We start from the raw sequence: 27,136 nt of genomic DNA, 5'->3' as shown, positions 1-27,136 counted from the left end.
TCTAACCCAGTGCCAATTTAGTGCAGCTTTTACATTCTCAGCGGACAAGATTGCATAGAAACTTGGTTAATTGTAAAACTAGATTTGGATAACAGAATGGTGACTGCAGAAAGACTTAATTAAGTATCAAACAAAGCCTTGATTACAGAATAAAATGATTATCCATGTCTAACAGTAAATCCAATTTTTTATTACAATGGGTGCACTCTAATAAAATAAATAATGAAGCTCCTGAACTTGGGTGTCGTTACTGCTGCAGTCCACGTCTCTACTCTTTGGTTTAGTCTGTGGTTCCCTGTGACTACATTAGCACAATCCACATCCCTATTTACTTGGTATTAGCCCTCACTATTCTTTCCCCAACAACAGGATATTTGTGTACCAAGGGCCCTCACAACACAGATCTTGTGTGGTTTATGTTTCTGTCCTCAGAAGCTTTCATACCATCCGTGTGAATCACTTTCTCCCAGCAAAGACATACAAATGTTCAGAGGCATCTTGTCTGTTACAATGTGCTCCCATTGTACATATGTACTTCAATGGAACCATTTGTCAGCACTCAATGCATTGAAGTAAACCATGTTATTGTAGCAACTGCAATTACATTCAAACACCTGCCGTTGTCCTTCTTCTTACGGGCATAAAACTTGATGCACTTTGTGTTCGGGGAGGATCTCCTGAGATTCTACTGAGTCTGTCCCAGGAAAGGTCCCCCTGGTCTCCTCCTGAATGACTGCTATAGCTCCAGTCTCCATGTGGCTCATTCACAGTCACAGCATTTGGGAACTAGTAAAGGATATGTTCGTCCCAGAGTTATACGGTATGGAAACAGCCCCTTCGTCCGTGTCTACCAATGCGTCTTCCTGAGCAATTCCCATTTAAGTGCATTTGACCCATGTCCCTCCAAACCTTTCCCATCCATGAATCTGTCAAAATGTCTTTTAAACCTTGTAATTGTTGCAATTGTACCTGCCTCTACCACTTCCTCTGGCAGTTCGTTTCATATGCCCATTGACCCTGCGATGGATATTCACTGTCCAGGCCCGGCAATGCTGAATGCTGACCTCAGCTTTTTAGCGTTTCATTTTCATTAAAGTGCCTGTCAGCAGAAGAAAGAGATACCAAGGATTGGTGTGCTTCAGAGACAGGTAGCAAGGGTTAATGTGCTTAAGAAATAGATGCTTATCGGAATGCTCATCAACAGAAGAGTTTCCAAGAATTATTGTGCTTATCAGTTGAAGAAAACAGACTGAGGATGAAAGTATGTTATTGTTAAATGGTTAAAAGTCATAACTAATTACATTTTGCTTATCCTTTTTACTTAATCAGGAGAAACATTGTTTGCAGATGAGGTCATTATTGGATGATTGGTTAAAAAAACAATACGAGTATTAGAAGGCAGTAGGGGTTGTTTGGAGTTACAGAGATGAAGACATAGAGTCCACTCCTCAGCCTTGGTTCGGGAAGGATCTCTTCCCAGCACCTTCTTTCTCTGACTGACGACTTCTTTGTCTGCAACTCATGGGTATGCTTTTCTAGTTGGCAAGAATTGTACTTGTGTTTTGGAAACCCTTGTCAGGTTTATAATTTCTGTTTGAATTTACTCTGCAGAATAAATGAGCTCCATTTAAAATAAAATTACTGTGCTTAATTTGCTTCATTAGTTGGAAGAATCTCCTTGGTTGGGAGGGTGAACCCACTGCTCGGAATAGTGATTATTGACCTCTTCAGGAAAGAGACTAAAGTAGTTAAGTAAATTAGTCTTTGAATTATAGGTTGATACATTATAACCAGAGGGCATGCATTTAAGGTGAGAGTGGGTAGGTTCCGAACAGATGTGAGGGGTGTGTTTTTCACTGATAGAGTGGTGGATGCCTGGACTGTGTTGCCTGATAGGGTGGTGCAGGCAAATTCATTGGGGGCTTTTAAGAGGGGCTTGGACGGACACATGAATGAGAGGAAAATAGAGGGATGTGGGCATTGTGTATGTAGGAGGGAATAGCTATGTTGGCACAACATTGTGGGCCGAAGGGCTGTTCTGTGCTGTACTGTTCTATGTTTAACCTCCCTAAAGTGAGAGTACTAGTAGACAATTATAACTCATGAGACTTAAGGTCTTGATTTAAGTTTAGGACTCTGGAATGGGTACACTCAATCTGATCACAACTCTATTACCTCGAGAGGGAATCAATGGCCGTTTCGGACAAAGAGACCCTAACCCAAGGTTTAAAACAACTTAATCTTTGTTGGTGCGTGTGTGTTACTTAATGTGTTCCATTGTCTTCCAACAACTTCACATTTGATTTACTGTTCCAATGTATCACTTATTTTAAATCACAAGACCTGGATTTAATTACTATCAGTCTGAGATTAAACAGCTCCCAGTGCTGGATTCAGATGAGTAAAGGAGGTGAGAATGGGAACCATTGAGGGAGAGGTGATTGACAGTTGGAACCAGATGGGGGGGGAGGGGGGAGGACAGGGGGGAGAGACCTGTGTGTGAATTGAGTGGGTAGACAGGAGGGGGAAGGGGATGAAGATGGGTGAAGGGGGCTGGGGGGAGGGTGGGAAAGGAGACAAAAATGGGAGGAGCAGGAGATCCAACACTGGTCACACTTTGTGTTCCTGTTTATCTCCCTCCAGCAGCCGTCTCCCATCTTCACACTCCCCTCCTCACCTTGCTCCATCTCCATCTATCACTCACCTGCCGCAGTCTTCCAACACCAGTCCCCCTCACCTCCCCTACCCGGCACTACCTGCCCGTCATCTTACACCCCTCAGTCCACCAATCAGCTCGGAATCCTTTCTCACCACCCCCTTCTCCTCTCTGTACTGGCCATCTCGTCTCTCCGTTCTCAGTCCTGATGCAGGGTTTTGACTTGAAACGTCGACAATTTCTTTCCTCCCACAAATGCTGCTCGACCCACTGAGTTCCTCCAGCAGATTTATTTTTGCCCCAGCTTCCAGCATCTGCAGTTTCTTGTGTCTCCTGTATCATCGCATTGTTAAAGGTAAATCCCTGCCACTAAATACACAATTCAGGACATGTCTGTTTTGTCACATTATTCTGGCCAGTTCTATATTCAGATGGCCCTGAATATAGAACTGGCCAGAATATTAAATGCCAACACAGACATCCTTCAACACTATGGCAAAAGAGGTATATCTTGGGTGTCTGGAGTTTGTGCTCAGAACCTTTTGAACCAGCCACCAGTATTTGAATGTTCAAAGGGGTTCTGCTCATTGGGATGTGCTCCACAAAAGTTACTTGTCTACGTTAAAAAATATTAAAATTAAGTGGGTAATTATAGCCTTTCAATCTGCAGTTGATCATTGATTGTTGTTTTTGTGTTTAAAAAAAAATAAAATATTGTGTGGGGAGAGGGGAAAAAGATTCTTCAGAAAATCTGCTGTGTTGGAAAAAAGGCCTTTTGCGTCTCACAGCTACAGCTTCCGTGTGGCTCAGTTCAGTCAGTCACAATAACCACTTTCAATGCTCGCTTCAAGTTCCATCATGGGCTGAAAGACCTGTCCCTGTGCTGTGTTGTTCTAAGTTATCTCTCCACAATCTTGTAGATAGTCAGTTAGGGATAAGAGATGTGTCGATGTGGGTCCAGATGGGGATATGTTTTTGTTGTAGTCTAGGGACTGGGGGGTAGTGTCCATAGTGAAGGGTGTTTGCATGCCTATTTAACCAGAACCCCAAGAGTTTGACCTCCTGGAGACACCTTTCTGTTGGCTCTCTGGACAGAAATCTATGTTACGGCAAAGTAGCCAAAGTCAAAGTAAGAAGTTTCAGATAGTAGCCATTAATACAAGCAAGAACCAGTCTCCACATACTATTTCAAAATGAACAGTACAAGCAATAATCAGTGTTGGAATTAAGAGGACAGCTATTTGTGAACAAACAGTACGATCTACAGATCACAGGCTCCTGGCTCATAGCAGGAGGCTGCTCAAGAGATATGGTTTGTAAACTACCGTGGCCATGAGACAATCTCGTCTGCATCAACCAAACGTAAGGCAATGGGACTGTGTTAATTGACCTCCATGAAACCAGGCAAAAGACATGTTCAGCTATTTTGCGTCATTGTGACTGGGATGTAGGAATGGTCCAGACCAGACTTGTTTTGTCACTTGACACATCAAATATGACCAAAGGCATATTTGCTCTGTCCATCAATAATTGGGATATTTGTGTACCCAGAGACCTCACGCCACTATTTCTGGGTGTCTGGGGGTTCTGTCCTCAGAAGCTTTCAGACCATCCATGTGAATTACTTTGTCCCAGAAAAGGTGTTTGTATGTTCAGAGGCATCTTGTCAGTTGCAGTGTGCTCCCATTGTGCAGATGTACTTCAATGGAACCATTTGTCAGCTCTCAAATCATTGAAGTAAATGATGTCATTATGGCTACTGAACATACATTCAAACACCTGATGTTATCCTTGTTCTTATGAGTATGAAAACTTTGGTATTGGTATTGGTTTATTACTGTCACTTGTACCGAGGTACAGTGAAAAACTTGTCTTACAAACCGATCGTACAGGTCAATTCATTACACAGTGCAGTTACATTGAGTTAGTACAAAGTACATTGGTGTAGTACAAGTAAAAACAATAACAGTACAGAGTAAAGCGTCACAGCTACAGAGAAAGTGCAGTGCAATAAGGTGCAAGGTCACAACAAGGTAGATCAAGAGGTCATAGTCCATCTCATTGTAAAAGGGAACCATTCAATAGTCTTAACACAGTGGGGTAGAAGCTGTCCTTAAGTCTGGTGGTACGTGCCCTCAGGCACCTCTATCTTCTACTCGATGGAAGAGGAGAGAAGAGAGAATGTCCCAGGTGGGTAGGGTCTTTGATTATGCTGGCTGCTTCACCAAGACAGTGAGAGGTAAAGACAGAGTCCAAGGAGGGGAAGCTGGTGTCCGTGATGCGCTGGGCTGTGTCCACAACTCTTGCGGTCCTGGGCAGAGCAAAACTTGATGTACTTTGTGTTCGGGGAGATTTACCTGAGATTCTACTGAGTTTCTTCAGGAGTGTCTCAGCCAGAACTTGTTGGTCTTCCAGCACAGCGAGATGTCCATAAGGAAATGCTGCTGACTGGCATATTCCAGGCTGCAGGAGTACGTGCTGAAGGATGCATTGAAGCTTGGTGCAGCCAATGCAAGGGCTCTGTGGGGAAGGACCACAGTCTGGGCTATTCCTGCTACCACACATGGAGGGACTGAGTCAGGTGGGGAATCCCCTCAAACATTGAAATGGTGCATCACCCCAGGGGGCCACATGAGTGGCAATGGTGTTATGGCTTTAGAAAGATGAGGTAACACTACTGAATGTATTGCCCATGAATGTAAAAAGTTTTGCACTGCCTATTCTTTGGTAATTTTTATTATGAATGAAGTTTATTTTTGAAATTAAAGGTCTTCCACCAGGTCTCATCCTGAATGTCTGCTGTAGCTCCAGTCAACATGTTGCTCATTCACAGTCACAACAAACAAGAAGCAACAGAATCTGGTGGCGTGGTGTCAAGAGAACAACCTCTCCCTCAATGTCAGTGTTAAACACAATTCTGTTTCAGCACATTCTTCACCATTAGCAATATTTTTGACTTAGTTGACCATCATGTTTTGCTTCTTGAGCTTACAATATTTTAATGTAAAATTTACACATTTTGCATTTTTGGTAATGTTTAAAACACTGTTTCATTGCCAGAATTATATGAAAACAATAAGACTCTTCAGGATCAATTTAAATTAGTCGGACAGTATATTTAAAATACTTCACCATTTATTACAACTTTAAGAGCACATGTCACCTTCTTGTCCACTTACTTAACCTGTCGATACTGCTTACAGATTCTTGGTGTCTCCTCACCCTCTCACCCACCCCTGCACCAGCAGAACACTTGGATACGTTGCACACTGTCTTTAAATCCGGGGCATCAATGGAATCTGTGGAGAGCTGAAGGCCAGTGCTAATTCCAGCAGCTCCTCACAAAATATTCTGCCATCCTGGAAAAGGACAGATTATTCTTAACTCTGATTTCTGACCTTCAGACAACTCTCTGCCAATGCGGCATGTCACCCCCACCAACTCCATGACCCTGATTGTCTATAACAAACATTGATGTGATAGCCTCAACTCTGGGTTCCTCCCCCTCAGAGGCTGTCTGACCTGCTGGGTATTTCCAGCAATCCCTTTCCCTTCATGTTTCCAGCAAATGCAGATATTTGTAGCCCACAGTTCCAGTGTTTTGTTCTCTCTCCCCTGTCCCAAATCATCTCCTTCCATCCACACCTCCTCCAGACAGGTCAGCTGTGATTAATCCACACCACCCTCTCTCAGCGGCACCAGCACCGTCTGGGTCATTCAGAATTGCCCAGTCTTCACTCTACCACAGATGATTCTGACTGGAGAGAAAGTGGGGAGGAGGCAGGAGAGAGTGAGAGAGACCCATGGTGGTAAAAGCAGCTGAAATAGGGTAATCAAAGTTGGTGTATACCAAAGGTATGTCTGGGGAGGTGTGAATGGGGCAACGGATGATTAATGTTCCCAATATCAAGAGGAGTCCCAGTTCTGCTTTTCTAACAGTCAGACAACTTCATTTACTGAGATCCCCCATAGTATAATAATGACAGTCTGTACATTCTGAGTATCCACTGAGGTAGAACATACAAAAGATTCTCAACCCTCTGCACAAATGAAATTTCTCCTCCCCTAAATGTTGACACCACCCTGGTTTCAGGCTCTCCAGACTGAGGAAACAGCCTCTCATTATCCACCCCTCAGTCCCTCTCAGAATCCTGGACCTCTCAGAATCCTGGAATTCTCAGTGAGATCACCTGCAATTTTATTTTTAAATTCCAGTGAGTTTAGTCCAATTTTCCTCAATTCCTCTTCAATGGACTCTTCCTTCATTCCAAAAATCCTTCCAATGAACCTGTACAGCACTGATTCCAAGGCAAGTATTTGCTTTCTTTGATCAAGAGACCAAACCAACCCCGCTGAACTCCTAATGAGGTCCCTCTGAATTGTCAACGGTTTCCTTACTTTTGTCCTCCAAAGGCCTTACAATAACAGACAACATGTTATTTGACTTCTAAAGCATCAATATCATCTGTAAAGAGTCTGCCTACCTGTGTTGCCACTTTGAGAGAACTATGTACTCGTACCCCTGGGTCTCTGTGTTCTTCAACACTCCCCCAGCGCCCGGACATTCACTGGGTGTGTCCTGCCCGGATTTAACTTCCCAAAATGCATCACGTTTCAGTTGTCTGAGTTAAATTCCATCTGCCGTTCCTGCCCCCACTTTCCCACCGATCTGGACCCTGTTGTAACCTGACACGACCTTCTTCACTGTCCGCTACACAATCAAGTCTGATGTCATCCACAGACTTACTAATCATGTCACCTACATTCTCATCCAAATCATCAATACACACGACCAACAACAGTGGACGCAGCACTGATCCCTGCCGCACACCACTGGTCACAGGCTCCAATGTGAACAACAACCCTCCACTACCACCCACTGACCCTTTCCACCAAGATAATGTTGTATCCATTTGGTTAGCTCACCCAGGATCCCTTGTGATCTAACCAATCAGCCTGGCTTACCATTCAGGACCTTGTCAAAGGCCATGTGGACAACTCCCACTGTCACAGCTTTGTCAATCCTCCTGGTCACCCCTTCAAAAAACTCACTTATATTTGTGAGGCACCATCTACTGTGCACAAAGCCATGCTGACATTTCAAATGCAGATAGATCTTGTCTCTCAGAATCCTCTCCAGTAACTTTCCCAGCACTGTTGTTATTCCTTCCATCACTTGGCTGATTATCGAGTATAAACCAATGGGGCAGGAACCGGCCTGATGGATTTGTCCTGCTGCTTGTGGAGAGGACATCCCCGGGCAATTCTCCCCATTGTCGGGTGGATTCCCAATTTCTCTCTCTTTTCTCCATGGAAACATAACCAAACTCACTTCTTTGCAATCTGCTGAGAGTATTCCAGACACTGGGAAATGTTGGCAGGGAATTTGGTGAAAACACTGGAATGAAGGGATGACAGAAAGTCCCAGGGCACGGGGCTGCTCCACACCCACTGATCACAACTGTTGTTCATTACTTGTCGACTGGGCTCAGTCGGTACCATTCTCATCTCTGAGTCAATAGGTTATGGATTCAAGTCACACAACAGAAACCAGAGCACCAAAAGCAACGGTGACAATTGAGTCCGTTGCTAATGGGGTCCTGCACTGTGGGAGGTGCTGGATTTCAGATCCTCTCAGCTGGTTGTAAGGTTCCCATTGCCCTGTTGCAAAGTCATCCAAAGGATGTATCCCTGATATTTAACCCTCACTCAGCATTGCCCAAAAATCCCCATGCTGGAGATTGCTGTGTGTACATGACCTGCTGCATTGCCTGCTCTACAGTAGAGATGACACTTCAAATGTGGTTCATTGGCAGGGAAGCAATTGGAAATATCCTGACAGAGGTGTGAAAGGTCCTGAATAATCCTTCATTCCTCTAACACTCACCATTGACATGAGGTTTTCAGGTGCAAGTAAATGAGGAGGCTGTTCAGGGCCGTGGGCATTGTGTGGGACAGTGAGAATAGCTGGATCACTCTTACTCATTGGAGGTAGGAAATCGCTTGTGTGAGTGTCCTAGACATGGGTGAATGACTTTGGTTTCAATCTCCATCAGTGAGTCATGGTGCACTAGTCCTCATACCTGTGTACGTCCCACCTCCACCTGGTTCCAACAGGACAATGGCTTTGGCCAGTGAAATGGACCTTTGTAGCAGTGGCTGGGTTCAGAGCATGGACCAATCATAATGACAAAAGGTGTGTTTGGGTGTCCCCCTGGGAGGGGGTGTGCTCACTTCTGATTGGGGTTCCTGGATAAATAACTCCGCCACTGGAGTCTCCACAGGTACCTCATGTGTCATGTGCCTTGCCCCTGGACAGAGCCACTTATGCCGAGCTAACCTTGGACACACAAACAACCAAGGACAACTTTATTTTAACTGAGAAGTCTTTAGCTGCTGAGGCTCTTTTATTAGAGGCTAAGGTCAATAGAGTTGAACTTAATAGAGCATCAAACTTATCTCACTGTAAATTTGACATTTGAACCTTCTTGGAGAGACAGTCTAATGACAGTTAGAATATTTCAGAGGAAGGTTTTAAATTTTTGGTGGTTTAAACAGTTTCAGTGGTTTTAGTGAGGATGAGGGTCAAACAAGCCTTTTAGTTCTCCCTGTGACAACAGTGAAGATAGTAATGGTGGTCCGGCTGGTGTGATTCAGGATGAGGTTAGCAGGAGCACGGTTACAGTGGAATATCTCACCACCAGGTTGTTCTGTAGTATTTGTGATGAAGGATTTGTGGTGTTTAATGCTGAGTGGTAAACATGTTGAAAGGCACCACCCGAGCATTACTGTTGGTGTTCTGTGCAGCCGATATGGATGAGAGATCAGTATCAAAGCTTTCCTTCAGTTGCTCTGTGCTCCCACTCACTCTGCTGCTGGTCGTCTCTCCCTGTTGAATCTTGATTCATTTCTCATTCCCTTTATTTCTTTGGCACCAGTTATTTAAATTCAGGAACAATGTTTTCTTCTCATTGTGGAAATGCTTTGATGCAGTCGGAATCTCAGCGAATCCACCCTGTCCACTGCCTGGCCTGCTGCAGGAAAATACATCAACTTGCATCGATATGGTGCCTTTGGCATCCTCACCATGACCCGAAGGGTTTCACCATCAATGTGAACCTTCCCGAAGACGTGACAGTGAGAGGGCCAGTCTTTCAGTGCTGGTTAAATGATCAGTGTTGACCAGGGCACGGGGAAAGTTGGTCTTATTCCAATAATGTCATAGGATCTCCTGCATTGGCCCAAGAGGGCAGAGGGGACTTGGCTGGACAGACCATCTGGAAGGGGCATCTATCAATGCAGAGTTCCCTCAGTGCAGCCCTGCAGAGTCAGGCTGGGTATGTGTTGGAATCTGCTGTGGAACTTGAATCCACAAGATACTGATTTTGAGATGACAGTGTCCATTTAAGGAAGACTTCAAGAAATAGCCAGGGAACAACAGACTGGTGAACCTAACATCAGTGGTGTATTCACACAGAGGTCAGAGTGGGGATGGCCAGCAGGTTCGCATCCAAAGGGGCTTCACTGAGGAGTTGGGTTTTACTACAAACTGACAGTTCCATTTACTGAGATGCCCCTACAATATAACAATGACAGTCTGTATGTTCTGAGCATACACAGCCTTCTGAGGCAGAAAATTCAAAAGATTCCCAGCCCTCTGCACAAGGAAATTTCTCCCCTTCTAAATCCTAAAATGTTGACACCACCTTAGTTCTGGACTCTTCAGACTGAGGAAACAGCCTCAATTGTCCACCCCTCAGTCCTTCTCAGAATCCTGGAGCTCTCCATGAGATCATCTGCAGTTGTTTTTCTAAATTTTAGTGAGTTTTATTCAATTTTCCTCGATCTGTCTTCAATGGACTCTTCTCTCATTCCAAAAATCCATCCAGTGAATCGATGCCGCACTGACTCCAAGGTACAGAGACCAAAACAACCCCTGAACTCCAGATGAGGTCTCACTGTAACACTGCAGAGTATCAGAGACAAGATGGCAATGACCATCTCTAAAAGTGAAGGCTGACCCTTAACAGTCAATGACATTAACATCACCAGTTCCCCCACTATTTACAGCCTGGGAGTCACTATTGATCTGAAAATCAACTGGACCAACCACATAGATTCTGTGGCAGTAAGTGCATCTCAGAGGCTGGGTAAACCTCAGTGAGTGATTCACCTTTGACAGAAGAAGTCTTTCATCATCTACATGTTTTGAGATCAGGAGCATTGTGGAATTCTCTCTGTGTTCCTGGTTGAGTGCAGCTCCGACACTGTTGAATGCATTCAGGATATTGCAGCCCAGTTCAGTGGCAGCCCACTCCCCACCTCGCTCCACCACAGACAAACCATGGCTATTGTGTGTGCCATCCACAAAGTGGATTGGATGGAGTAAATAAGGAGAAACTGATTCTGGTGACAGCGATCACAGAGACTACAGGAGACCGATATTGTGGAAATCTGGGACCTTCACATACTTCTCAAAGTGTGGAAATGATTGGCCGAAGAATCAGAGGTGAGGGGATGAATTGACTTCCCTCAGTGATTGTCTCCCAGCGAGCTGAGGTGATGAGGTAACAAATGCTGCTGCACATCGATCTGTGTTTTCCAGTTACTGAGCTCTCTGCCAGGCAGCTGGAGCACTCACTAGAGGGTGGAGATCTTAGATAATTGGCAAATGAATTAGAGGTGGCAGCAGCAATCAATTTTGCTCAGGAAATTGGTGGAAGCAGAGTCAGTAATAACTTTCAAAGGATTTGGCTAAACATGTGAAGGAGCAATTTGCAGTGGTACAGGGAAAGAGCAGGAGAATTGAACTAAATAGATTGTACAATCAAAGAGATGGTACAGATACGATGAGGCAAATAGTCTCCTTCAGTGCAGTCTCATTGTGTCAATCTATGATTCCACAAGGGCTTGAGGATGAAGCCGAAGGTACAATGGGCTCAAGAGACCACTAGTTCTGCCTTTGGAGTGTGAAGTGATTTGGGAACAAGAGAAAATCCAGAGAAGAAAAAGGCCATTTGGCCCATCAGTCCCACTCCACTGGAGATCCGATGGATTCCTTCCCACATCATGTCAGTGCAGGAATCTCCCTGAGCTGCCCCTGGAAAAGCATCAAGCATCAAGCAGTCCATTATCTCCTCATCCTTCCATGCTCCTTCTGAGCAGACATCAATCCAGCTCCTTGTTGGAAAGTGGCCATGATTCTAAATTGAACCAGTTCCCGACAAATGATTAAAAACTTTCCAGATCACTGAAGAAGGGAGACCCTTCGCCATGATGGGAATTGGAAAGGAAGCAGATCAGAACAAGTAAATGAGTGAGCGAGTGGTCTGTGTAAATAATCTGTTGTGTTTGAAGTATTCACCTGAATATTACATCCTAATTGTTTTTGTTGATAATATTCATTGAACTCTAATATCATGGACACACAATGGGATCATAAATGTTTTCTGCAGCCTCCATTTCTCAGAGTTCAGTTACAGTGCAACATTCTACAGTCACACTTGGAGCTCACAAGACATTTCTGTGGTTTCCTTTTCAGCTTGTTCTAATCTGCACCAATCCACATAACTTTTCATAAGTTATTTTTTTGTGCAATGGTCCAGCCAATTGGGTTTGTTTTCAATCATTTCAGAAGCCTCCAAGATCAAAGAACTCCACATATATGGGGATGCAACAGCATTGGAAACCTCATCGACACAGACAGCTGGGAGAGAGAGAGGTGGGAATGGCAGCAGGATATCCCCACCTTCACTGGGAAACTTGACACTAACGATGAATTGTTTTCTTGTGTTTCAGGTTTGAGGAAAGAAACATGATGCTGGTGTGGGTTTTGGTGCTGACTGCACTGTTTGTCAGTGATGTGGCAGGTAAGGTCCATTGATTCCAGGAGCTTTAGAAATATATTGCTGTGAGGAATGAATGCACAGGCTCTGTGTTGGGACTGTGCGACATGGGAATTTGTGGACATTGGGACTGGTCGGGATATGTGACCGGTTGAGGGATATGTGACTATCTGTCAGGAACCCAGGGGATGCAGAGAAGGAGGTTCGGCAGTCACTGGTCCAGTGCACCAGGTGCAAACAAAATTATATCCTTATTTTCAGATTTCCAACACCTGCAGTTTTTTGTATTTCAAAATGATCTTGTGTGTCAGTCTAATTATCAAATCACCCACCACTACAACCTTTCTCTTTCTACTTCACTCCCCACCCACAGGACTGCCTCATACCCCTCTGACCCATTACCAGCACTCTGGCCATCCTCCCTCAAGCCTTCGTCCTCACCCTAACAGGTGACCTGAAACGTCGACTGGTCCAGCATTTTGAATGAAGAAGTAGCATCAGTCTGGGTGGAGCTGAGAAACAGCAATAGGCAGAGGACATTGGTTGGGTTTGTCTGTGGGCCCCCAGTAGTGGGAGGGCAGGGTGAGGATGCTCAGTTCTGAGTTTTTCCACTTCAAGTTTCCAGTATTTGCTTTTCGTTCAGGAGCAGGGACCTGGGCAGATGTTGCTTGCTCAAGGTTACGGGTAGCAGTTCTACCAACCTCAACAGTAGATCAATGCAGCATTTTGGTTTAAAACATAATCAAACCTCCTCACATTTGTGTGATTTTGTGAGCTTTACCACTTTTACCCAGTGTGCAACTCCCCAAATGATGCCAACAATAATTCAACACCCAGAATTCATCATCAGTGAGATTTCCGACCAGACAGATCTGGACAGTCATCACTCATTCACAGAACAATTGGCTTTTACTGACACTGAGCACTCAGAAACGAGGTTATTTTAAGGGCTTATCACACTCAGCCTGCATTCATAGCCAGACTGCTGCTCACCACTCTGCAGGCTGACGTCTTACTCTGCGCATGGATCCCACTGAGCACTGAGCTCTCCTTGTCTCCTCATCTACTCTGCTGCAAACAGACCAAGCTCACAACAGGTCTCTCACTCCTCTTCACGGAAGAATGGATGTGCAACAGGACACCCCCAGACAGCACAGGCTCCCACAGGGACCACATCACAGGAGGCAGAGAAGGGCTCAGTACCCAAGTCCTCTTCTACCCTGGCCATGCGTATCCCTTTGAGACAGACGATGATATGATGGGAAAAAAGGAATGCAAGTACAGTGCAACTCTGATATAAAACACCTCATTATATCATGATTCCAGATATACAGCGTGTCTCATTGTGTCCCCAAAATGGAAACTGGGTAAATGTTCGTCTAATTTATAGCGTAGGTAACTTATAATGTGGGTAGTAAATTTGCCCCTGACACACCCATTTCCCAGTGGCAGTTACTCCTCTCGTTGTACTATCTCACAAAGAGCCCACTCCATCCTGTTCTCAGCTGCCACTCACCAGCAGAAAGTTTTGCATAGATGTTGGTTTGGCTGAAGAGATCTGATTTCCTGTTTGCAAATGTCTCCACAATCTGGCATCTATACACAGATATGTATCAATATCAGGCAAAGCACATCTCTTCAGACAGCTCAGTGAGAGAGAGAGAGGGAGAGAGAGAGAGAGGGAGAGAGAGAGAGAGGGAGAGGGAGAGAGGGAGAGAGTGATAGCAGCAGAATCCCTTTGAGACCTTCACTCTGATCTTGATCCTTTTGTGCTTTGAGCCAGAGGACAGGAACTCCACTGCAGAGATGATGCTGCTGGTGTTTCTGCTGCTGAGCACATTGGCTGCCGGTGACAGGGCAGGTAGCGTCGGCTGATGCTTCTATTGTCTTCAGAAATGAATGACTGCTCAGAATGAATGCACTGACAGTGGGTTGGGTGCTGGAAACTAGGGATTTTGGGACATAAGATGCAGCAACAGGAAATGTCTCTTGTCTCAGAGTCATTGAACTGCAGTGTGAGTTAGAGACTGTCCAAGACATCAGGCAGGTAGAATTTTCCCCACAGGCACACCTCAGAGGAATCAACATTGCAGAACGAGGGGTGTGTGAATATCTGTCAGGCACCCAGGTGATGTAGAGAAGAAGGTTCTGCAGGCTCTGCTCCAATGCAACAGATGCAGTGTATTTGCCTTTTAATTTCGAAGTTGCAGGGAGTACAAATAATCTGCTAGAAATGTGTCCAACAAATCCCAAAGAAACAGTTCTGTGCTGTTGAATAAGGGCTTCACTGGAGTGAAGGAATGTTTCACCCATCTCTGAGTCTGTTAGAGTAGGTCAGGTAATGTCCAGCAGTTAAGGTAAACAACCAGCTTTTACTGACACTGAGCACTCAGAAATGAGGTTATTTAATGGGCTTATCACCCTCAACCTGCACTCATAGCCAGACTGCTGCTCACCACTCTGCAGGCTGACGGCTTACTCTGCACACGGCTCCCACTGAGCACTGAGCTCTCCCTGTCTCCTCATCCACTCTGCTGCAAACAGACCAAACTCACAACAGTTCTCTGACTCCTCTTCACAGAAGAATGGATGTGCAACAGGTGACTCCCAGACAGCACAGGCTCCCACAGGGACCACATCCCAGGAGGCAGAAAAGGGCTCAGTGTCCAAGTTCTCTTCTACCCTGGCCACGTGTGTCCCTTTGAAACAAACACAGACAATGATATGATGGGAAAAAGGAACTCAAGTACAGTGCAGCTCTGATATAAAACGCCTTGTTATATCACGATTCCAGATATACAGTGTGTATCATTGTGTCCTCAAAATGGATACTGGGTAAATGTTCGTCTAATTTGTAATGTAGGTAATTTATAATGCGGGCGGGAAAGTTGCCCTGGACACCTGCCTTAAATAAATCTTGCATCATACTTTGTATTGGTCTTCAGAATAAAAGCAAAGAAATACCGGAAAAGGTGAGCAGCCAAGGGTCGAATGGAGTCAGGATGTGATCACTGCCAGTCAGGCTAAAGTACATGTCAAGTTAATGGGAGTAAAAAGCAACACATCTCCAAGTCCTTGTTGACTGGGAGGTTTGGGAGAGACTTCTGGGGCCTGTGTCCTTGGCAGCTGAAGACACAGTCTGCAATACTGGAGCCATGAAGATCTGGGTTGATCAGAGAGTGGTTGGAATGTGCAACTCAGCTCCACAAGGAGTCGGGGAGGCAAATAACCAAACTCCCTGTGAAAGGAAAGGTGGGGAAACACAGGAGGGAGAAAGTAAGGGAAGCACACATTCATATTCACATTCAAATTTGTCATGACTGCAAAGGAGGCTATTTGGCCCATCAAGCCTATGTCAGCTCTCAGAACAATCTCATCAATCACATTCCCCCACTTTTTTCCCTACAATCCATCCTCTCCCCTACCACCCTGACTGCCCTGCACCCGCCCACACTAGGGGTAATTTACTGCAGCCAGTGAGCCAGCCAACCAGGGAACATGGAGTAGAAAGACCGGCAGGGAGGAGTTGGACCCACTGGGCCCTTTCAGCTCTGTAACTTCTACAAAATTACACCTCAGCAAACAAGAGGTGTGGAGAAAGATGCAGCCTGTGTCACCCAGCTCGTGCACCTCTTCACCGTACGACAAATCCTCACACACAGCCCCCACACCCAATTGTCACAAACCCTGAGGCACCCTGGATACTGCACATCTAACATCTCCACACATCTTTCCCAGCACTCACAGCGTTCAGTGAGCCACTCCATCAATAAAACCCAGCCAATGCTGCGCGATCTGTTCCCTCCCACACAGCGCATGCACTGGCCTTCCTCTGTGCCCTGTCTCAGCTTCACCTTCAAGGTCCAGCTGATTTTGGTTTGATTTCTGATTTCCTGCATTTACAGTATTTTGCTTCATAATCCAACATGTCACTTTCTGTTGGATCCCAAGGGGTTTCACTGCCCTGAAAGTTTTACCATGTGGAATTTGGCAAATATCTCCTAAAATCCAGTTATAATGCAATATTTAGTGTGGCACATGGTCACCGCCTGTTCATTTGGTAGTCAAATACAACCTTCCTTTAACATCTTAGTGTTGCCTCTCCTTGATTAAGCTGCACCGCTCTAAATGCTGGTTTGTGCTGTCCATCAGATCCTTTCCCAACAACTTGCCAACTCCCAACGTCAGGCTGATTAGGCTGCAGTTCCTCCATCTGTCCCTCTCCCCCTTCAACAAAAGCAGGACTGGGGAAGATGACATGAGGACTGTATTAAACACTGGACCGGCCAAAGCTAAAACTGATGCTCCTTCCTCCCCTCGAGCCCAGACATTCTGTGTGTCCATCAAGATCTGGTGCTGTGAAACAGCAAAAACTGTGACTATCTGGGACTGGTGCTTTGATTATTGCACTTGTTTTAAATCCTAATTCTCTTTCACTGAAAGGGAGAAACAATTCCTTGGAAGTGGAGGAGACTCAGAGGGACCTTAAAAAACGTGAAATAGCCACAGGACCCTGTGATGAAGATTGGTTTTATTATACTCCTTTAAACTCCTGTTACCGGTTTTTCAGCCAACAACGGACATGGCAGGAAGCTGAGGTAAGTCCCTGAAACCAGTGAATGCTCTGGGAGGCCTGGGGAATATTGATCTCTGCTGGTTCACTCCCATGAACTCACAGCAGAGCCTCTCGATGAATTGCCTGTGATGCGTCCTTGTGTTCCAGGGTGCACTTCACTGCGGCCGTGGGCTCTGGTTTCTATCAGTTGGATCAGTGGGTGAAATATTGGGGATTTTCGGGGAAACTCCACATCCAGGAGTTAACACAGTGCTGGTTTTGACACCAAGGACTTTGAAGAACAAGAACTTTGACTGTGTGAACAAAGTTGCTGAATTTCCAACATCAGGTCGGATGATTTACTGAGGGGTCTGTAGGAGGATGAAAGATTCTGATTCCAGCAGCAGATAAATTATTTCTCTTGCTTCAAGGACTTCTGCAATCACCACCCACATTATGGAGAGCTGGCTTCTGTGACCTCGAAGGAACACAACACATTCATTTCTAACGTGATTGGCGCTGTGAATGAAGACAAGCCATTTGCATGGATTGGCCTGAATGACAGATGCAAGGTACAGTTAACGATGACGTGTTACATTATCACCACAGATAGAATTACACGTGATATTCTGCAGAGTAACAGGGGTGTGGCAGTGCAGTGATTAAGTTACTGGGTGGTATCCTAATGATCCAGGGACATGAGTTTGAATCCCAGCCCAGCAGACGGGGAATTTGGATCCAAGTAAATAAAATGCAATAAATCTGGAGTAAAAAGTTACCATCAGTAACGGTGATGATGAAACCCCCAGAATGTAGTAAATACTCATCCGGTTCACTGTTGTTCTTCAGGGTAAGGAATCTGCCATCCTTCCCCAGTCTGGTCTCGCTGTGACTCCAGAGATCCATCAATGTGTGGACTCTTACCTGCCCTCTGAAATGGTCAGAGGATGATGAGGGAAGGACAATAAATGCAGGTCTGGCCAGTGTCACCACATCCTGTGAAGAAATCAAATCCCACATGTTTCTGTCCCTGTTTATGCTCCACATGAGCCTCCTCTCACCCTCCTTCATCTAACACGATCAGTGTGACTTTCCTTTCTCCCTCATGAGCTTCTCTGTCTTTCCCTTAAATGTGAGATTCTGATCTGTCTCAATGATCCCGGACCCCAGTGAGTCACATCCTGAACACTCTGGAGAAAAGGGTTTCTCTCGAGGAGCCTGCTGGATTGATCAGTGACTCTCTGATATTTATGGTCCCTGCTTTTCGACTGCACCACAAATGCAAACATTTCTCCATGTCGAACAGATTGAATCTTCATAGTTTGAAGGAGGATCCCAGTGACACCCTCGGACACCCCACACACAATCATCTGGCTTTAACATCTAAGTGTTCATTGCAGTTGTGGCTCTACAGTTACAGCAGGTAGTCATTCAGAGAGAGAGAGGGAGAGAGAGGGAGATCACCCTCAGTCACTGAGCTCAGTTTTGCTCAACATCTGTTGATAAGTGGGGCCTCTCAGTTCTGGCACCTTTCCTACAAATATGTTCCCACCTTCAGTGGTGTCTCTGTACCCCTTCCATACAGTGGAGACCAGAACTGTGCACAGTATCCGAGTGCATCTCACCGATCTTCTATGTGTGTTTTACACAACTTCTCTGCTTTTGAATTCTCTGCCTCGAGAAACGATCTCCAGTGCTTTGTACATAGTAACTCACCTTGCAGTCAAGATTGGCTCCCAGGAATCAGAATGTGAATGAAATCACTGCTTTCAAGAATTTGTTCAAGTTGTGATGAAATGCCTCTGGATGTTGGAGACAGCAGCTGGATGTAGGATTGAAACTTTAAGCGTGAAGAATGTGTGTGATTGTCAGAATTCACCACCTGCTGATTGCTTTAAGAAATTTTCTGTTACTATTACATGTGATTTCTTGTAACATTCTGTATCTACTCACAAACCCTATCTCCGCTCTCTCTGAAGTGAGAAGTGACATTATTAAATGCAAATAATCTGTTCAGAGGACGAAAACATTCTGTGAAATTTACTCCCCTGAGGAAAGGAGAGACTAAACCTTTAGACACATTTAAATCCCCTCTAGTCCTGGGGCTGGGAAGTGAATATTCCAGATGTGCTCCTGATCTGGGCTGGTCCCCGTAGGTGGGGTGGTGGGGTGGGGGGAGTGGGTGATATGCTCAGTGTTCCACTCCTCCACACACACATCTGGATCTGTGCTACAACCTACTGCCTCCATTTCCTGTTTGGTTTGGGATTCTGTGTTCATTGCTCTGCAGGTGTTTGAAGTTCCTTTCTGAATTGTTTCACCGTCTGTCTTTGAGAGATCAGACTTTGTATTTGTGTTCAGTGACTACCTTCTCCCTCACTGTCTGAGTTACCATTATTCCTATTCCCTGACCTTCACTCTTAGATCCAGTTTCTTTTGTTCCAAGAACTCTGTTATTTCCATGAGATTTCCCCCACCCTGCCAGTCCATCATTTAAAATCTCATTCACTGCCCTATTTGTCCTGGCTGCTTGTATTCTGGTCTCACTCTAGCTCAGGTACAGCTCCTCCCCGTACCGTTAAGGGGCAGGTAATTCAGCATTCCCACAGAGATAATCATTGATTTATACCCCACAGGAAGGGACTTACACATGGATTGATGGATCTTCATGGAAATACCGAAACCGGGCTCAGGATCAACCTGACAATTGGAAAAGCAATGAAGACTGTGTGCACGTTAACTATTATGGTAATTTTCTCTTGCAAGTCACTTTCAGACACAGTATTGAACAGGAGGTTATCTCAACAGGCTGACTGTTACACAAGGGGAGTGAACCAAACCCATGCATCCAATCCTCAGCAGAAATGGACTGACTGCCCAGCAGTTAGAGGAGGATATATGGGATGTAATGCAGGGGTCTGGGGAACAGATACTGAGTGTAACTGTGCAGGAGGAATGCACAAATGTGTGTAAATCTGGAATTAGAGGAAAGTACAGTATGACAATGCACATAAAGAAAGAACTGGACAGAATGCCCACCGATAAATAAAGAGAAGACAAGGGAAATTGTCATGACTTCAGTGTGAGGAGGAGAAAGGAACAGATTGATCTGTTGATGGGCTTGGATAAAGGGAGGGGGGAGGCTGGTGTGGAGCAACATGAGCACGGATCCCGTGGGCCGAGTGCTCTGTTTCTGTGCTCCACGTGCAAGGGAACACCCTAATTCTACACACACTGGGTGTAACGCTGCAGATATCGGAATATGCACGAGTGTATAATTCCCAGATTTAGAAATTAAATCAGTTGCAGAAGTTCCAGCTCCGGAGATTGCAGACTCTGCTCCCATTGTGTGAGCTCCATGGGATGGGGAGGGCTCAGTTTATCTCTGATGGGACAGGCGTGTTGTCCAGCCCACACAGGGAGTTCCAGCCCAGAGTGGGCCCAGCCACTTCAGTCTGGAACAATCCAAACCCCCAGTGAATATTGTGAGGTGTCAGGTTTCAGCAACACCCACTCTGACTGCACACAGCACCACAACTGGAAGTGATTTCTTTTATTTACAAGGCAAACTCACGGATCAAGAGTCGGGGAATATTCATGGCTCACGGACACTGACACAGAAATATAGAACACTCAGTTGACACTGAAAACAGAAAATGCTGGAAACACTCAGCAGGTGAGGCAGCATCTGTGGAGAGAGGAACAGAGATAACATTTCCATCAATGACCTTCCTGTTTCTCTCTCCACACACGCTGCCTGACCTGCTGAGTATTTCCGGAATTTATTTCAGATTTCCAGCACCTGCAACATTTTTCTTGTGGACTAACAGGTAAATGTTGGATTTCTTTTCTCTGCTTTAAGTTGACGGAATTTGGAATGATATATTATGTGCAACGAAAATTGGATTTGTTTGCTCCTATGAGCTGAACTTTGGTTAGAAGACTCCAGAACCATCCATTCTTCCATTCCAGCAGTGGATTCAGTGCCTTGATTTCTCTGCAGCCGCTCTCACTGCCTGTGGTGACTGTACTCACTTAGCTTCTCAGCCAACAATAAAGAGAATTGCATCTTGAGCTGTGTGTGTGGTGCTGTGTGAGTCCAGTTTCCAGCAGCCTTCCTGTCCCACTGTTGCTTCCCCCCAACCTCTGCACTCAGTGCTGCACTGAGGAAAAGGCGGCGCAGATTTTGCAAAATTAACTCTTTACTTTCAACCGCATCTGGTGTGTCGGGTCCTGGTCACCATGCGTGGGAGTGAAATAAAGGCTCTGGAGAGGGGACAGAGGGATTTACTGGAATAGTTGCACGGAACGAGGTTTTACAGTACTGCGGATGGGCTGAAGAAGATGAACTGGGCCCAGAAATTCCTTTGCACTACTGTAGGAAAACCTCTGCTGTCTGTTCGATAATTAACTGGGAATTTAGCAATTGGGAATTGGGCAATTTTGCAAAGATTTCTGGAAGTTTTGACGCCATTCAGGGAATTCCACTCCTGGCCTTTCAATGGGAGCTTCCTTTGCCCAGTCACCCCGTTTCCAGTTTAAAACTCTCCCAAGTGACATCATCACATTGCAGCAGGGTGACTTCACCTGCAGTGAGATGTTCAACTCATTACTCTGAAGGACAACAGTTCTCACTTCGTCACAGAATAAGCAGCATATGCTCCAGTTTACATGAGGAACAGCACCTGGGCAGCCTACAACCTTGCAGTATGAACACTGAATTCTTCAACTTCCAGTAACTGCTCCCCCCGCCCCGTCCCTTAGTTGTCCCCTCCTGCTCTACCTGAGCCCCATCACCATGTCTCCTTCTCCTCCTCCACCCTCTCCATCTGCCCATCACCCACACACTCCTCCCTCTTCCACGGAAACCCCTCTGCCCTCCCCACATCCCTCCCTTTATTCCCTGCTCTGCCCTCCTTTCCTATTAGATTGCATCATCCTCTGCCCTTTTGTCACTTCCACCTGTGTCCCCCCAGCTTCTGGCACCATTCCCACTCTCCCATCCCACCACCTGGATCAACCAAGCACCTCCCAGCCCTTGATCCTCCCCTTACTGCCACCATTTTACACTGGCTATCTTCTTTCTATCTGTCAGTCAAGATGAAGGGTATCGACCCGAAATGTCAACTGTCCATTTTCCTCCATAGATGCTGCCTGACCCATTGAGTTCTTCCAGCATCTCGAATCTGCTGGAGGGACTCAGAAGGTCAAGCAGCATCTGTGGAGGAAAAGGAATTGTCAACATTTCAGGTTGAATCCCTGCATCAGAAACCCTGGTGTAACGTTTCCACCAAAGACATTGACAGTTCATTTACCTCACACTTGCTACTTGACCCACTGACTTTCTCCAGCAGATTATTTATTGCTGTCGGATAGTATGTTGCCTCCCTGATGCCAAGGTCAAGGATGTCTTTGAGCAGCTGCAGAACATTCTCAAAGGGGAAGGTGAGCAGCCAGAGGTCGATGTACATATTGGTACTAACAACATAAGTTGAAAAAGGGATGAGGTCCTGCAGAGTGGATGTAGGGAGTCAGGCAGAAGGTTTAAAAGCAGGATCTCTAGTGCTGTGATCTGTGGATTCTTCCCTGTGCTCTGCATCAGTGAGGGTAGGAACAGATGGATCAGGCAGATGAGTGTTTGGCTGAAGGACTGGCGCAGGCAGTTTCTTGGACCACTGGAATCTCTTCTGGGGCAGAGGTGACCTGTGCAAGAGGGACAAATACACCTGAACTGGAGAGGAACCAACATCCTGGCGAGGAGGTTTGCTAGAGCTACTCAAGAAGGTTTAATCTAGTCTGGCAGAGTGGGGTGTGACAAAAAGTATTGGTGTATCAGAGGAGAAAGTTGAAGCAAATATAGAGGTTGGAGTGAGCAAGTCCAGTAGACAAGACAGACTGTGACAGGACAGTGGGAGCCCTGGCTGAGATATTTGTAAAATCTTTAGCCGCAACTGAGATGGCGGTAAACTGAAGGGTAGTGAATGTTGTGCCTTTATTTAAGAAGATCTGCAAAGAAGTGTCTGGGAACCAGAGACCAGTAAGTCTAACATCTGTGGTAGGTAAGTTACTGGAGAGGATTCTGAGGGATAAAATGGACCTTATCCACCTTAAGATGGAAAAGCAGGAGTTGATAAAGAGTAATCAGCGTGGCTTAGTGTGTGGGAAATCATGTCTTACAAACTTGAGTTTTTTGTTGATGTGACCAAGAAGGTCGACGAGGACAGGTTTGTAGAGATGGTCTATATGGACTTCAGTAAGGTCTTTGATAGGATTCCACGTGGTAGGCTGCTCTGGAAGGTTGGATCGCATAGAATCCAGGGAGAGCTGGTTTATTGGATACTGAATTAGCTTGATGGTAGAAAATAGTGGGTGGTGGTGCAAGGTTGTTTCTCTCACTTGAGGGCCGTGACTAGTGGTGTGCCTCAGGGTCGGTGCTGGGCCCATTGCGGTTGTCATCTATATCAATGATTTCGATGAGAATGTACAAGGCATGGTTAGTAAGTTTGCAGATGGCATTAAAAGAAGCAGCATTGTCAACAATGAAGAAGATTATCAAAAATTACAAGGGGATTTGATCAGCTGGGTTAGTGGGCCAAGGAATGGCAAATGGAGTTTAGTTCAGTTAAGTGCAAGGTGTAGCAGTTTGTAAATTCATATCAAGGTAGGAATTTCACAGTGGATGGTAGGGCCCTGGGGAGTGTTGTAGAACAGAGGGACCTTGGAGTACAGGTTCCCTGAAAGTGGAGTAACAAGTGGACAGCGTGGTGAAGAAGGCTTTTGGCACACTGATCTGAGGATGGAAGTTGTGAGGTTATGGTGCAGTTGTATAAGATGCTGGTGAGGCTGCACTTGATGTATTGTGTTCAGGTTTGGTCAACCCACTATAGGAAAGATGTTATTAAACTGAAAAGACTGGAGGGAAGATATACAAGGAAGTTGCGAGGACTCGAGGCACTAAGTCATAGGGAGAGGTTGAGCAGGTTAGGACATTTTCCTTGGAGCATAGGAGACTGAGAGGTGATCCTACAGAGGTGTGTAAAATCATAAGGGGTATAGATAGGATGAATGAACTCTGATGGAGATTCACTATCCAGGGTCAGGAGGCTTTTTACTAAGCTTGGCTTTTTAGCACAGCAGAAGAAACAGTCTAAGGTTCAAGATGTTTATTGTTAATCTTTAACTAGTTCTCTTTACCCATCCTCTTGAGAAACAATACTGTCCAGGATCAGGAAGCCCATCATTGACTTGACTGAGACTGCTTCCTAATCAGAAGAAATAACATTGTCCATGTTAACTTAAGGCTCCTGCCATCTGACCTGATCAATGCAGTTGTGCAGACATCACATGCAGATGAGGTCATCACAAGATTACTGGCAAAAATAAGATATAAATATTAGAAAGCTGTCAGGGTGGGGAGGAGTCACAGAGATGAAGACATTGGGTCCACTTCTCCGCCTCGACCCCAGAAGGATCCGGTATGTTTTTCTTGTTTGTAAGAATTGTACTTGTGTTTGGAAATTCTTTCTGGAATTATAATCTGTTGGAATTTACTCCTCAAGTAAATGTGCCCCATTTGAACAAATAACTGTGTTTAATCTGTTTTGTTAGCTGGAAGTATCTCTTCCTTGGTTGGGAAGGGGGACCCACCGCTCGAACTAGTGATTATTGACAGCTGAACCCCTTCAGAAAAGAGACCAAAGTAGTTAAGGAAATTAGTATTTGCCCTACAGGTTGATACAGTACAATCTCCTTGAAATGAGGATACTGATAGATACCTATAACTAATAAGACTTAAGGTCTTGACTTGAGTGTAGGACTCTAGTACAGGGACACTCAATATCATCACGTGGGGCACAAAAGAATGGTATATTATTCGTATTATGTAGAAGTTGCCTGATTCAGAGCACATTTGACAAGTGCTACTGCAGACCACTTAGTTCTATAAATGTCTGACATCCTGGTTCCAGTAACTGCTCAGGCAAATGCTGGTCTATATGATGAATGTGTTAATAGTATAGTAGAAATATGTTTGAAACAGGCGAATACAGTTGAACCAGTTGTGATCTGCACTGATTCTAATTATGTCAGAAATGCAGTGGAAAAGGATCTCACTGTCTGGTCAGCTACTGGATGGGATACACATGGAGGAAAACCACTTCCACACTTGTCCACGTGGAAGACTATCCATGAATTATTATTGACACGACCATGAGTACAGGTGTTCAATACAAAAATCCCAAGTAAACTTGTCACCAAACTCCGAGACCTAGGACTCAACACCTCCTTCTGTAACTGGATCCTTGACTTTCAAACCAACAGACCGCAATCAGTGAGGATAGGCAGCAATACCTCCAGCACGATTATTCTCAACACTGGTGCCCCACAAAGCTGCGTCCTCAGCCCTCTACGCTACTCTTTATACACTCATGACTGTGTGGCCAGATTCTGCTCTAACTCCATGTACAAGTTTGCAGAGGATACCACCGTTGTAGGCCGTATCTCAAACAGCGATGAGTTGGAGTACAGGAAGGAGATAGAGAGCTTAGTGGAATGGTGTCATGACATCAACCTTTCCCCCAATGTCAACAAAACAAAAGAGCTGGTCATTGACTTCAGGAAAGGGGGCAGTGTACATGTACTGTCTACATCAATGGTGCTAAGGTCGAGAGGGTTGAGAGCTTCAAGTTCCTGGGAGTGAACATCACCAACAGCCTGTCCTGGTCAAATCACGTAGATGCCATGGCCAAGAAAGCTCACCAGTGCCTCTAGTTACTCAGGAGGCTAAAGAAGTTCAGTTTGTCCCCTTTGACACCCACCAACTTTTATTGAGAAACCACAGAAAGCATCCTATCTGGATGCATCATTGCTTGGTATGGCAACTGCTCTGCCCAGGGCCACAAGAAACTGCAGAGAGTTGTGGACACAGCCCAGCGCATCACTGATACCAGCCTCCCGTCCTTGGACTTTGTCCTTAGCTCTTGATCTCTTGGTGAAGCAGCCATCATAATCAAAGACCCCACCCACCCAGGTCATTCTCTCTTCTCTCCTCTTCCATCAGGTAGTGGATACAGGAGTGTGAGGGCACGTACCACCAGACTTAAGGACAGCTTCTACCCCACTGTGAAAAGACTATTGAACAGTTCCCTTATACGATGAAATGGACTATGACCTCACAATCTACCTTATTGTGACCTTGCACCTTATTGGTATTGGAATTGGTATTGCAATTGGCATTGGTTTATTATTGTCACTTGTACTGAGGTACAGTGAAAAACTTGTCTTGCAAACCGATCGTACAGGTCAATTCATTACACAGTGCAGTTACATTGATGTGTTGCACTGCACTTCCTCTGTAGCTGTGACACTTTATTCTGTACTGTTATTGTTTTCACCTGTACTACATCAATGCACTCTGTACTAACACAGTGTAAATGCACTGTGTAATGAATTGACCTGTACGATTGGTATGCAAGACAAGTCTTTCACTGTACCTCGGTACAAGTGACAATAATAAACCAATACCAATACCAATGCACATCCTGGGACATATGCAGGCCACTTACACAGCTATGGTAATAAGTTAGCCGATGAACTAGCAAAACAAGCTGTCAGGATGGACCTTGCCACAGTAAGGGAGGCCAGGTTTATTGTCGCAACTAAGCAGCAAATAAAACAAAAGGATGATGTTTTAAGAATAATTCTAGACATTACTAAACCCAATCCCACAGGATTTCCAACACAGTACAAATACAAGGCTAACTGATGAGGTAAGATAAGAAACCTTTATTAGTCACATGTACATCAAAACACATAGTGAAATGCATCTTTTGCGTAGAGTGTTCTGGGGGCAGCCCGCGAGTGTCACCACGCTTCTGACACCAATAGGTATGCCACCCTAAAAATGATAATAAGCAAATACCTCCTGCTGATAAGTGGGCAGGACTGATTCAAGAAGCCCACAAAGGATTTGGACCAGTCATGGTGGCGGACAAGTCACTCATGCAAAATCATCCATGTTCTACTGGTGGCCCTTTATGTTGATTGATTTCTAGTGATTTGTTGCAAATCGTAAAGGATGTC

The 27,136-nt window shown here is 45.2% G+C and overlaps 3 protein-coding genes across 3 annotated transcripts in view; 1 reads left to right on the top strand and 2 right to left on the bottom strand.

The window, feature by feature from the left end:
* The window catches only part of chkb (choline kinase beta), a 697,917-nt gene that overhangs the window by 336,156 nt on the left and 334,625 nt on the right, over positions 1-27,136 (bottom strand). The gene's annotated exons all lie outside the window — the stretch shown is intronic.
* LOC127580352 (galactose-specific lectin nattectin-like) overlaps positions 1-27,136 on the bottom strand; it is a 95,491-nt gene that overhangs the window by 8,747 nt on the left and 59,608 nt on the right. The gene's annotated exons all lie outside the window — the stretch shown is intronic.
* LOC127580351 (snaclec bothroinsularin subunit beta-like) lies at positions 1,434-21,055 on the top strand. The gene is made up of 6 exons (XM_052033692.1): positions 1,434-1,525; positions 12,455-12,525; positions 16,945-17,099; positions 17,488-17,628; positions 19,693-19,804; positions 20,621-21,055. The coding sequence occupies exons 2-6, from the start codon at positions 12,471-12,473 to the stop codon at positions 20,695-20,697; spliced, it is 540 nt and encodes a 179-aa protein (XP_051889652.1). The 5' UTR covers positions 1,434-1,525; positions 12,455-12,470; the 3' UTR covers positions 20,698-21,055.

The sequence above is a fragment of the Pristis pectinata genome, chromosome 19, assembly GCF_009764475.1.
Source record: "Pristis pectinata isolate sPriPec2 chromosome 19, sPriPec2.1.pri, whole genome shotgun sequence".
In the NCBI taxonomy this organism is placed as follows: domain Eukaryota; kingdom Metazoa; phylum Chordata; class Chondrichthyes; order Rhinopristiformes; family Pristidae; genus Pristis; species Pristis pectinata.
The sequence above is the reverse complement of the archived record's forward strand: the minus strand, read 5'-3'. Positions and strand labels throughout refer to the sequence as shown.